Genomic DNA, 14,466 nt, shown 5'->3' on the forward strand with positions numbered 1-14,466 from the left:
GCACACAGTAGTTATATCTGAGTGGCACATGCAAAATTAAACACTACAAGCACAAGCAAAAGACTGCAAGCAGCTACAGCACAGGTAATGCATAAGCAAAACAAAGAAATAATAAATAAAAATGACTGCAAAAAATAAAAAACATAATTTTTCTGAAAAACACAAGGTGGAAATAAAATTTTTGAGCTGGCCAAAAGTTGATAAGCTCTTTGCCTCATTTGGCAAGGAGTTCCAGAGTCTTGCTGCCTCGTAACTAAAGCTTTTCTTACCATACCTTGTTGTTTTTGGCCGTGGTATATCCGCTATGCCTTTGTACCTGGAGTTATATGAATTTTCTTTAATGTTTATTAAATTATGTAGGAATTCTGGACTTGATTTATTAATTATTTTATAGGTATATAATGCCATGGTTTCTCATTCTTCTAATTTTAAGTGCTGGTAGCTTAGACTGTTCAAGAAGTGTATCGTAAGAATTGTTGTAGTCGTCATAAATGAATCTGAGTGCTCTTTCTTGTATTTTTTCTATTTTCTTTGTGTTTTGTTCACTGCAGAAGTGCCATGTAAGAGGACAATAGCTGAGGTTTGACAAGATAAATGAGTGGTATATTGTAAGTTTAGAAAGTCTGGTCACGGAGATGAGTGCCGATTTTTTTAGTACGTTTAGTTGTCGTGCAGCTTTTTTACAAATATTTGAGATGTGGGTGTTGAAATCCAGTTTAAAGTCTATTGTTACACCAAGAAGTTTCACCTCGTCGTCACATTTTATGTTGAATCCATTTAGGTTGAAGACCATATTTTGAGTGTGTGTTTTTTAACCTATGGCAATTGCTTGGAATTTTTCTGGGTTTGCCTGCATTTTGTTGAAAGAGAACCATGATATTAGGGAGTTACTATCTTCCTCTAAGGGTTTAATTACTGATTCCAAAGTATACCTGATTTTGAGAGGGTGTTATCATCAGCATAGTTATATAAAGCACAGTGTTTAACAAAAAGAAAGATGTCATTTATGAATACATTAAATAATACAGGGCCTAGTATAGATCCCTGAGGAACACCTTTGTAGATATCTTGCATTTGACTGATACTCTGACCTATTTTTACACACTGTTTTCTCGTAGTCAGATAACTTTTGAGCAATTCAAGCGCAGATGGACTAAGGCCATATTTTTCCAATTTACAAAGAAGTAGGTCATGTGGGAGACAGTCAAAAGCTTTACTGAGATCCATTAATATTGCTGCTAAGTATTTATTATTATCCAGTGCCTTTTTCCAATCTTCCAAAATTTTAAGTAATGTTGACTGACAGCCATAGCCTGATCGAAAAGCCGCAAGGAAATGGTCGAAAATATCATCAAAGTATTTAGTAAGTTGATTCTATGGCTGTTTCAAAAATTTTAGATATAGCAGGTAAAACACTAACTGCATGGTCTATAATTACCCTTTTCAAGCACACTGTTTTTTTTTATGAATGGGTGCCACTTGGGCAATTTTAAACGAGTCTGGAAAAATGGAAGTGGATAATGATAAATTAACAAGTTGTGTGATAGGTTTAATCACTACATGTTTAGCAGCGTGTAAAATTTTTGGTGATATACCATCTATACCAGTTAATTGCCTTTTTAACATTTATTTTACCAATTCTTTTAGAAACAAATTCTTCATTTATAGGCTGAAAAATAAGTTTATTTGATGTTGACCCATTTGAGTATTTATTACTAATAGCTTCTATGCTTGGGTGTTTGTCAATCACCTGTATGTTGTTAAAATTTCGTCTTTGAAACAATTTCTTTTCTTTCTGTCGTCATGTTTGACGTCATGATAAACAAAATTCTAAATACCGGATCGGCTATGGATCAGCGTTGGTGTCATAATTTAAAAAAAAATTATAATGTATTATTTGTGAAAAACAGTGTATTTTGGTGGCGATTTTTTCTGTATTGTATGGCGATGGAAGGTGAATATTTTAACGTCTTTATTTTTTTTGTTGCAATTTGTTCTGGGTCAAACGGCAATCTCACTGGACTATGTTGTCACCGATGTTTTTTGCAACATTTACAAAAAAGTTATTAAAAATTTCAGATATTTCTTGTTGGTTTGTGATGCAGAGATGCTTAAAGATCGAGTTTGTATGATAGGCCTAATGAATTATAATGATGAATTCAGAGTTGGCATAGTAAAAAAACACATATACATGTATTACACAAGCTATAATGATCTTTTAACCGACGTAATTGAACGAGCAGCGCTACTATATTCTGTTCTGTACAGGTATGTACATGTACCTCCGTTTTTACTTCCGAAGCACTCAACTTTACAATACTTATCGGATGAGCAAGTAATGTTTACTGATCGAAAAGTCCGATATCTTCACACAATAGCAATGACACAATGTTTTATGTTCATTATTAACAGAGAAGCTATGTAGGAGTTCACCTATACAAAACGGTGATTCGTATCCATTGAGGAGGTGTTCCATAATTGGAAGGGGACATTCATATAGAAGAAGATAACGTTGGTCTCTTTCCCTCGACTTATATTCTCCCTTCAAAAACAAAGGAAGTTTGGTGATTTATCTTATTCTTTACAAACTGGAGTGAAAAATATATGGGTAGAATTATACTGTTTACTAGTATTACGTGAAAACTGTGCAGAAGCTATTATCTGCTTGTCAAGATTGAAATTTGTCACTTAAGACGGTAATTGTGTTATCATGGTTTTCATGGTTATAACTTTTGAACCGCTTGGCCGATTCCCAAAATTTTGGCACCAATGAATTTCTTTTTTTGTGCTCTTTCATTATAATGTAATTTTATGCACTTTCTCTATACTTCATATTTTGGCTGACCTCCTTAGTTATATATGAATGCCAAATATTATGAGACAACTATTCTCCAAAGTTCAAATTAAGTATCAAGATGCATCCTGTAAGAAATAAAGGCAACCATGTGGACTTCAACAACGAGACAAACCCATATCGCCAGCTGTAAAAGGCCCCGAAATCAAACATTGACATATGTTAAACAGTTCAATTGAGAAAATTAATGTCCTGATTTTAGTAAAACATGGTAAAAACAATAAATGAAAAACATATACCGGTATGATATACAGCAACTAATGACAACTATCAAATCACAGGTTCCTGACTTTGGACAGGCACACCCAGAAACTTGCGCCAAACTCTTCCTGATAATTACCTCGGCTCCCCAAGTGTTGTATTGTCCAATGAAAAATTAACAAAAAAGCAAGTTTAAAATTTTAAGAAAAGCCACATACAGATGTTTTACATGTATTTGATATCAGAATGTGAGTTCTTATTATTTATGTTATCATGTGTTATAGCTAATAATACTCAAGTAGTCGTATTATTGACATTAATAAAATCTTCTGACAATAATTTCTGAATTTACAGTAGTACTATTAATAAAGAATGTCTGATGTACATGTATCTGTAACAGTAAATTTGGTCTGGTAGTTAAATTGGTCTGCCAGACTTTATTTCCTAGTTAATCAAGTCCATGACCATTATTTTACTAGGAATGTAAGTCCCAGGACAAATTTTCGAAGGAAAATAAGTCCTTTGCTAGTAAAATATGTCTGGCATTTATTTTCCTAGGGAAAATTGTCCTTAGACTTGTTTTTCTAGTAATTATACGACCGCAAAATCGTATATTGGTATGATGTCGGCGCCGTCGTCGTCCAGCGTCGTCGTCGTCTGTAGACACATTGGTTTTCGCACTCTAACTTTAGTTTAAGTGAATGGATCTCTATGAAATTTTACCATAAGGTTCAATACCACGAAAGGAAGGTTGGGATTGATTTTGGGGGTTATGGTACCAACAGTTAAGGAATTAGGGGCCAAAAATAAGCATTTTTGTAATTTCCAGACGTAACTTGTGTGTTAGTGTACGGATCTCTCTGACATTGTAGCACAAGGTTCCATATCACAAAGGGAATGCTGGGATTGATTTTGGGGGTAATTGCCTCAAAATTTTAGGAATTAGGGGCAAAAAAAAGCAAAAAACAAGCATTTTTCTAGTTCGTGATAATAACTTGTGTGTTAGTGTATGGATCTTTCTGAAATTGTACTACAAGGTTCCATATCACAAAGGGAAAGCTGGAATTGAGTTTGGGGGTAATTGCCTAAAACGTTTAGGAATAATAATAAGGGACCAAAAAGGGGCCAACAATAAGCATTTTTCTAGTTTCCAGACAATAACTTGTGTTCAAGTGTATGGATCTCTCTGAAATTGTATTGCGAGGTACCATACCACAAAGGGAAGGCTGGGATTGATTTAGGGGGTAATTGCCTCAAAATTTTAGGAATTTGGGGCCAAAAAGGGGCCTAAAAACAAGCATTTTTCTAGTTTCCAGACAATAACTTGTGTTCAAGTGTATGGATCTCTCTGAAATTGTACTGCAAGGTACAAATGTACCATACCACAAAGGGAAGGCTGGGATTGAGTTTGGGGGTGATGAATCATAAGAGGGTTCAAAAAATTTGGGGGAGGGTTTTTTTTTTTCTTTAAAATTTTCCATTTTAAATTGGTTATTTCTGATTTATATATAAAAGTAAATAATAATGATATGGTTTGAATAGGTAATTAAAAAATTTTAAGTTCTTAGACCACATACATTCTGTGTCAGAAACCTATGCTGTGTCAAATATTTAATCACAATCCAAATTCAGTGCTGTATCAAGCTTGGATGTTGTGTCCATTCTTGCCCCAACTGTTCAGGGTTCGACCTCTGCGGTCGTATCAAGCTACTCAGCGGAGCATTTTATTTTTATTATATTATAAAAATTATTGAAAATAAAAAAAACAACATATTTTCTTAGTTAAGATTTGAAAATTTCATTATTTTTTTCCTATTAAAATAAAGGACATGGCCAGACGTTATAACCTAGGCATGTTAATGACATGGACATGATGTCCTAGGAAAATTAGTCTGGGGACATAAATTTTATTAAAATATTAATACACAACTCTAAAACAATATTAAAACATAACATTTAAATTTACCTTTCAACATGAAGGGAATGGATTTTTTTTACCTAGGAATATTAATGACATGGACATGATTTCCTAGGAAAATTAGTCTGGGGACAAACACTTTATTAAAAAAATTGATACACAACTCTTACATGTCTTAAACAATATTAAAACATAACATTTATATTTACCTTTTAAAATAAAGGGCATGGAGGTTTTTACCTAGGAATAATAATGACATGGACATGATTTCCTAGGAAAATTAGTCTGGGGACCTGAATTTTATTAAAATATAAATGCACAACTCTTTAACATGTTTAACAATACTAAAACATAAAAATTGAATTTCCATTGTTTACATGTAAATAATTTGTTTCATTAAAATTTCCTTTTTAAATAAAGGGTATTGACGTTTTTACCTAGGAATATTAATGACATGGACATGATTTCCTAGGAAAATTAGTCTGGGGACATAAATTTTATTAAAAATATAAATACACAACTCTTAAACAATATTAAAACTTAACATTTAAATTTCCAATATTGTTTAAATGTAAATAATTTGACTCATTAATATTTTTCCTATAGAAAAAAGGACATGGACATTTTTCCTAGGAATATTAATGACATGGACTTGAATTTTCTAGGAAAATTAGTCTGGAGACATAAATTACTAACATCGGACTAAAAATACTAGTAAATTCTGTAACCATGGACTTTTTATACTAGTAATATGTGTCCACCCGGACATATTTTACCAGGACAAATTTATCTCTTACATATCTATAGACTAAAAAAATTTAGCACACATCCATGATAAACAGTCGGAGAAAACATGACCTTGTGCAAAGCCAAAATAAACATACTGATAGATTAGAGAACCACTGAATGGAATGAAGCAAAACAAAGCATGAATGGCTGACCAAGTGTTGTTACTTTGTAGCTGCTCCATCATCCAAGATGGCCGCCAGCCGGGGACTTAGCTTAACATAGCACCCTATGGGAAATACATACAAATGTTTTCTTTTAGAGAACCACAGAATGGAATGAAACCAAACATTTGAATGGTTTTACACTAGTAATTTTTTGGGGCCCTTTATAGCTTACTGTTCGGTGTGAGCCAAGGCTCCGTGTTGAAGACCGTACTGTGACCTATAATGGTTTACTTTTATAAATTTTGACTTGGATGGAGAGTTGTCTCATTGGCACTCATACCACATCTTCTTATATCTATAGCATGAATGTTCCTTATGAGGTGCTGACCAAGTGTTGTTAATTTGTAGCCGATCCATCATCCAAGATGGCCGCCAGCGGGGGACTTAGTTTAACATAGGACCCCACGGGAAATGCATACAAATCATGCAAATGTCATCTTATAGAGAACCACAGAATGGAATGACACCAAACATAGCATGAATGTTCCTTATGAGGTGCTGACCAAGTGTTGTTACTTTGTAGCGGATCCATCTTCCAAGATGGCCGCCAGGGGGTGACTTAGTTTAACACAGGACGCTATGGGAAATACATACAAATGTCTTTTTTACAGAAACACAGAATGGAATGAAACCAAACATAGCATGAATGTTCCTTATGAGGTGCTGACCAAGTGTTGTTACTTTGTAGCTGATCCATCATCCAAGATGGCCGCTAGCACTAGCAGGGGACTTAGTTTAACATAGGACCCCATGGGAAATACATAAAAATGTCTTCTTTTAGAGAACCACTGAATGGAATGAAACCAAACATAGCATGAATGTTCCTAATGAGGTGCTGACCAAGTGTTGTCACTTTGTAGCCAATCCATCGTCCAAAATGGCCGCCAACAGGGTTCTTAGTTTAACATAGGACCCTATGGGAAATGCATACAAATGTCTTCTCATAGAGAACCACAGAATGGAATGACACCAAACATAGCATGAATGTTCCTTATGAGGTGCTGACCAAGTGAACATTGTTACTTTGTAGCGGATCCATTACATTACATTTACAAATGTAGCCTATCCATCATCCAAGATAGCGACCAGGAGGGACTTAGTTTAACTTAGGACCCTATGAGAAATACATACAAATGTCTTCTTTTAAAGAAATTATTATGCAATATTAAACCAAATTTGGCCTCAATCATTATTTAAGTATCTGTTATGATTTTTATATGACCACAAAAAAAATTTGCGTCGTATAATGCTATCATGTCGTTGTTGTTGTCTGTGACGTCGTCCGAAGACGCATTTAGTTTCCAGAAAAAAACTTAAGTTTAAGTGAATGGATCTCTATAAATTTTTACTAGAAGGTTCCAATACCACTAAAGGAAGGTTGGGATTGATTTTGGGGGTTATGGTCCCAACAGTTTAGGAATTAGGGGCCAAAAAAAGGGCCCAAATATGCATTTTTGTAGTTTCCAGACAATAACTTGTGTTTAAGTGTATGAATCTCTCTGAAATTATACCACAAGTTTCCATACCACAAAGGGATGGTTAGGATTGACTTTGGGGGGTTATGGCTCAAACCATTTAGGAATTAGGGGCAAAAAAGGGGGAAAAACTAGGTTTTTCTGGTAAATGGACAATTAAGACAATTTAAAAGCAGTGTAAGGGAGGTAATCCAAATCAATTTAAAGAACACTGTTTGATTACCTCCCTTACACTGCTTGTAAATTATGTATTAAGAAATTATGATTGTCTTGAGGTATTAGCTGTCAATTTATTTTTAGCAGTCACTATTAATTAATATTAATTTTAGCCATGACTATGTATGTCATTTTATATTTTAAAACTTTTATGAAGTATTTAAATGGGTAATTGTGGTTGCAAACTCCATTAGAAATTTGAATTAAGATACTGACCATATCTTGAGGGAAAGAATTTTTTTTGGGTATAAGAGAAAGGGGGAGGTGAAAAAAATTGGAGGGGGGACAATTTTTCTCATTTCAAATTTCAGAAATTAAAAGAAAATTTCTTCAAATATTTTTTTTTGGGGTTAATATTCAACAGCATAGTGTATTGCACAAAAGCAAAAAACCAGGGTAAAATTATTTTTTTTTGGGGGGGGAGGGGTCAATTCGCAACAGCATAGTGTATTGCACATAAGCAAAAAATTGAAAATAAATTCAAATCATATAACCAATTTGAAGTTCATTGACTACAGTTATTCTGTGTCAGAAACCTATTATGTGTCAAAAATTTAGTTACAATTCAAATTCAGACCTCTATCAAGCGTGAATATTGTGTCCATATCAAATTTGATTTCTTTATCAATCCTTTTCATCATGTTCATCAGTAATGCAATCAAGACGTCGAAAAACTACTAGTTATGCAATACCACACGTCTACAGGACACAAAAAAGAAAAAAAGAAAAAAAAACACACACAAAAAAAATAATATTTTCCTTACACTGCATTTTCACCTTCAATTACCTTTATTATGAAAGTCTTATCAACTAGGATAAAGAAATGGCTACTTCCCAATTAATTCTTTCTTTCTATAATGGTATAATGGTGCGAAAGGACCAAGGCCGAACAGGTGTATGGCCGAAACGACATACAGCCGAACGGGTTCATGGCCGAAACGTCTCGAAAGCATATAAAGGTCAGATCTCTATCATCCTTAGACTTCCTTTATTTTTTGTTGATCATGAAGTCTGAACAGCAGGCAAAATTTAATCATTTTCTTTTTGTTGACAAAACAATGTCCATGATGTCGGTGACAAAACAATAGTACATTGAAAAAATAAATTTGTAAAACTGTGTTATAAGAAATATATATGCAAAGAAAAGATGTTTAAAGTTCATTATTTCAATGTATTTACATCATTTGTACATACATTATTACATTAGAAGCTTTTGAAGCTAAAATTTAAAAAAAATGTTGATCTTTTGCTGCATATATATTATTAAAAGAAATTGGAAAAAATCATATACATATTTGTACATACAAAATCTAAAGATCTTTCAGGTTAAAAATATCTGGAGTGTTCCACATAGTTGTTAATAGACTGATGTTCATGATGTTGCATGTTACAATTTCCAAAAATATACCTATTTTTTACATTTAATCTTTGCTGCATATCAATTGATTCCATTTGAAATTTTCCTTTGAACTTCTCAATCTTGCTACATACATGTAAGGATAATTGGCATGTTCCACACGACTCCACCTACATCCCCCCCCCCCCTTAGGTCAGTCAGCAGCCCCCTTATGAAAAGTTCTTGATCCGCCACTGCGTCCTATCCCCAGTATGTTCATGGTTCAGCAACTTCACATTAATTAACAATGTTGCTGTCTGAGTTTGTCTGTTTTAATTTTTTTTTATGCAGACAGGCAAGATATATCTCTGAGTCAACAGTTTATTTACTATAGATAAGAATATGTGGCATAAGTGCCAATTAGACAACTCTCCATCCAAGTTACAATGCATGAAAAGTAAATATTTTATAGGTCAAAGTACGGCCTTCAACACTGAGCTAGTAAATTATGTTGACATTTACCAACATTGTTTTCCTTTATATGAACAAAGAAGATGTGAGGTATTATACATCAATGAGGCAGTACATTATATAAAATTCTTGTACATGTTGTATATAGTATGAGATAAGAATTACCCAAACATACAGATGCATAAATACAGAGAATGTCAAAATAGATATGTAATGTGTAAATTGCAGGAAGGTATCAAAAGGTTTATGTCTTTATACTACTTTTTTCCTTTATACAGAGTTGTACAAGAACTCACATACTGGAGATTAACATCATCAATAAGATGTTAGAGGGAGGAGTGGATTTAGTCACACTCACTGGTACTCTACAGAGACACATCAACACACAGACTGGTAAAACACTTCATAAATGTGATGTTGGTGGTAAAGATTTTAGTAAAAGAAGTGACCTAATAAGACATGAGAGAACACATACAAGTGAAACACGTCATAAATGTGATGTTTGTGCTAGAGAATTTACTCAAGGTAGTCACCTTAAGAGACATGTAAGAACACATACGGGTGAAAAACCTCATAAATGTGATGTTTGTTTTAGAAAATTTAGTCAAAGTAGTGACTTAAAGAGACATATGAGAACACATGCTGGTGAAAAACCTCATAAATGTGATGTTTGTGCTAGTGAATTTTCTCAAAGTAGTCAACTAAAGGCACACATGAGTACACATACTGGAGATAACTCTCATGGCTGTGATTTATGTGGTAAACGGTTTAGTTATCTTAGTAGTTTACAGCGTCACATGAGAACACATACAGGCGTTACACCCCATGACTGTGATGTATGTGGTAAACGGTTTAGTCAGCTTGGTAATTTAAAGATTCACATGAGAATACATACCGGTTATAAACCTCATGAGTGTGATTTATGTGGTAAAAGGTTTATTCAGCTTTGTGGTTTACAGATTCACATGAGAATACATACAGGTGATAAACCTTATGACTGTGATGTATGTGGTAAACAGTTTAGTCAGCATAGTATTTTACGAAACCACATGAGAACACATACAGGTGATAAACCTTATAATTGTGGTGTATGTGATCAACAGTTTAGTCAACGTAGTAGTTTAAATATTCACATGAGAATACATACAGGTTATGAACCTCATGAATGTGATGTTTGTGGGAAAGGGTTTAGTGATCTTAGTAATTTAAAGAAACATATGAAAATGCATACAGATAAAGCATGTAAACCTCACATTTGAGATTGCAAAGGGTTTAGTCAACAATGGTCAATTTAATAGTTTAAAATGAAGTATGAGCACACATGCCATTTAATTTACTTTATGACTGTGATGTATATGGTACAGAGTTTGGTCATCATTGTAATTTACATATTGACATGAGAACATATACATGTTATTAACTTCATGACTGTGGTGTATGTGGTAAAGGGTTTAGCTAGCTTAGTAATCATGCTAACACATGAGAACACATGATTGTGATGTATGTTGCATATGGTTTAGTCATATATTCATGATCTTAGTAATTTAAGGAGACATATGAACATGATAAAAATACATACAAGCAAAACATATAAATCTCACATTTGTAATGTATGTGGTTAAGGATTTAACTAGCTTAGTATTTCAAAGAAACAGATGAGAACACATACAGGCGATAAAAATCATCACTGGTGATGTATATGTGGTAAACAGTGATAAAGGATTCATTTTACTCAATGTGATTTGAGACACACTAGAACACATACAGGTTATAGACCTAAGGGAGCTACCATTTGATTTTTATAGGGGGGTGGCTTGGATGAAATTTGAAAAAAAATAGGCAGGACAGGAGTTTTGAGTAAAAAAAAAGGCAGGACGAGATTATTTGCAAAAAAAAAGGCAGGATGACAATTTATGTAAAAAAAAAGTCAGGATAAACTAAAAAAAAAAGGCAGGACCGAAAAGAGTGAAAAAAAAGGCAGGACCGAATAGAGGGAAAAATAAAAAGGCAGGACAAAATTTTTCATCCTAGCCCCCATAAAAATCAAATGGTAGCTCCCTAATGACTGATGTATGTGGGAAAGAGTTCAGTCTACTTTGTGATTTATAGAGACACACGAGAACACATACAGGTTATAGACCTCATTACTGGGATGTATGTGGGAATGGGTTTAGTCACCTTATTTATTTAAAGAGGCATATGAAATTTCATGACATTTGTCAGTTTGCGATGTACCAAACAAATGTATGCAAATACATACAGGCAAATTACCTTATGACTGTAATGTATGTGGTACAGGGTTTTGTTAGCAATGTTATTTACATATTGACATGAAAACATATTAATCTCAAGACTGTGGTGTATGTGTTAAAGGGTTTAGCTAGCTTAGAAATGTCAAGAGACACATGAGAACGCATACAGGTGATTAATCTCTTGACTGTGTGTGGTCAAGAGACACATGAGAACGCATACAGGTGATTAATCTCTCGACTGTGTGTGGTAAAGGTTTTAATCAGCATGTTTATTCAAAGAGACACATTGGAATACATATAATTAGGGATAAAACTCTGAAATGAGATTGAGCATGTTGAGGTTGGGGGTTCAATATAAGTGATAATCTCGTACTTAAAACATGAGAACACGTACTAGTAAATAAGTGATAACATGGATAATTTATAAAGACAAATGAGAACACATACTCATGATAATTTACAATGACACAGGAGAACACATACTCATGATAATTTACAGACACATGAGAATTCATACTAGTAAATAAGTGATAATTTACTTAAACACACACATGAGAACCCTTACTAGTGATAAGTGATAATGATTATTTACATAGACACATGAGAACATGAGAACACATACTAGAAAATAAGTGATAATTTACGTAGACACATGAGAAATCATATAATTTAGTGATAACTTACATATACATATAATAGTTTGAACTGGACTGGCTTGATATCATTAAAATCTTTAAAACACGGATATTATAAGTTGCCCGTCACAGAGTCCTTGCTTATAATCACTCTGAGGGTTACACTAAAGACCTGAAGGTGGACCTGAAAAGACATGAAGATATACTACTCGATTTATTCAAATTGCAATTACGTTTTTATTATACGATGGATTTCCTTCAAATTAGAATTTTATTAAAGGTAAAGAATCACGTGGTATTAGAAATAAAATGTTTTAAATAAAAATCAAATTTTTGATGCCAAAAATCGGACCTGAACGAAGAAATGAAAAGACCTGAACGGACCTGAAATTTTACGATCAGACTTATTCAAACGTCAATAACTGTTTTATTTTTCAATGGATTTCCTTCACGTTTAGATTTTGTGAAACGTAAAATTCAATATCTTAATAATATTACAAAAGAAATTATGAAAAATATTTTTGGGGCGCCAAAACTCGGACCTGAACGGCAATTTCAATTACCCGAATTGACCTGAAAATCTCCGGTCAGATTTATACAAGTTCTATAACTGTTTTAGATTTCAATCAATCTCCTTGTTATTTAAATTTTGTTATAGAAAGAAAATATGTAGTATTTTATTGAAATGATAAAGAATTTTATGAAAACTATTTTTTTGTTCCAAAAATCGGACCTTAACAGGGAAATAAAAAGACCTGAATGGACCTGAAATATACGCGTAGACGTATTTAAACTGAATGAACTTTTTTATTTTTTAATTGATTTTATTCTAAATGAAATTATATTAAAGAGGAATGATTTTATGTATACATGAATTTTTTTAAATAACAAATACCTTGTTGATGTTGAAACCTTAACCTGAAGGGAACACAGGTTTGTCCGTGGAAAATTATTCAAACTAATTAATTTGTTTAATTCGTATCTGTTTTAACTTCTATAAAAACAGGATTTGATTCAAATTGTTATATCTATATATTGAATATAAAAGTATCATTTGCACATGCATAAACCATGTAATCTAAAGAATGTTTTATAGATTTGATAAATATTTAGTAGTCTCTCATAATTCTTTATAGAATGGCACTTGTATTCTAACTTATAAAATTGCTGTTTTATAAAATGTATATTTATGATGATATGTATTACAAGTGATGAGACTTTAATAAAATATTGAATCTGAATCTGAATCTAAATACGTGTGTTCGTTGATTGGAATGTATTTATTACATGAACGTGTGCCAGCTGTAATTCACACCTAGTAATAATGATTTAATATTTTAAATGTTTTCCTATGGTTATGACATTACATTGGAAAAAAAGTAGGTTAAGTCTGTAAATGTTATTTGGATTTGAGGGTTTATTAACAGAAATTTAAACAGGTTAGTCATTATTTCATGAATACGCTAAAGCCTGAATATTACTTTGAAGTTCGAATAGAGTTTTACTTTTTCGTCGAACAAACATTTGTCATTTCTCGTCAATCGTCCATTTTTTAAATTCTGAGTTTGAACATATTCAGTACAAAAGTTGTAACGGAACATTTGTTTAAAAGTTGTTTTATTTTATTCAAATGATTTTTTTAGATAAAACCATTTTGACATAATGTCATAATTGAAAAAAAACAAAACATTTTGACATAATGTTATAATTGAAAAAAAAAGAAATGTTTTATTGATACAATTGAATGTTGGTATGAGAAGGCATTTCTAGAGATTGTAATATGAGTTGCACTATTAATAGAAATTGTAACAGTAATTCTAATTTTGCAGGGGAAAATTGTGTATACATATGGTTTGAAATTTACTGTTTATTATAAGATATAAGTGCAAGTTTAAAAGATTTGTTTTGCCCCTACCGAAGCGGAAGTTCTAAGTGTCACCCTTGTCGTCTGTACGCCCGTTCGCCCGTACGTACGTAAGTCTGCTCGTCTATACGTCCGTACGAACATACCGAAATTGGTTTCAGTTTTCTAACATTAGTTTACCTCAACCAAATGTTATATATCTTTTGTACAACGCTTTTTACCACAAACTCAGATCAAGTTGGAATTTCATTTGGTGGCGTCATTTTTATCGTTCTTGATATATGTCCCTTT

General features: G+C 32.9%; 1 protein-coding gene across 2 annotated transcripts; it reads left to right on the plus strand.

The window, feature by feature from the left end:
• The first annotated feature begins 2,517 nt into the window (after positions 1–2,517).
• Positions 2,518–13,552, plus strand: LOC127721387 (zinc finger protein 239-like). 2 transcript variants are annotated; one of them, XM_052228124.1, is made up of 2 exons: positions 2,518–2,696; positions 9,703–13,552. In XM_052228124.1, the coding sequence occupies exon 2, from the start codon at positions 9,748–9,750 to the stop codon at positions 10,681–10,683; it is 936 nt and encodes a 311-aa protein (XP_052084084.1). In that variant the 5' UTR covers positions 2,518–2,696; positions 9,703–9,747; the 3' UTR covers positions 10,684–13,552. The 2 variants fall into 2 exon arrangements, with proteins under 2 accessions (XP_052084084.1, XP_052084083.1); XM_052228123.1 differs by lacking the exon at positions 2,518–2,696 and adding an exon at positions 3,453–8,576.
• Positions 13,553–14,466: the final 914 nt, after the last annotated feature.

Source organism: Mytilus californianus, unplaced genomic scaffold, assembly GCF_021869535.1.
Source record: "Mytilus californianus isolate M0D057914Y unplaced genomic scaffold, xbMytCali1.0.p SCAF_12, whole genome shotgun sequence".
NCBI lineage: Eukaryota > Metazoa > Mollusca > Bivalvia > Mytilida > Mytilidae > Mytilus > Mytilus californianus.

Coding starts and splice junctions, on each gene's coding strand:
- LOC127721387 (XM_052228123.1), top strand. CDS start 8,547: ATGGCCGAAACGTCTCGAAAGCATATAAAG. Junction 8,577..9,702: donor CGTCTCGAAAGCATATAAAG/GTCAGATCTCTA, acceptor TCCTTTATACAG/AGTTGTACAAGAACTCACAT.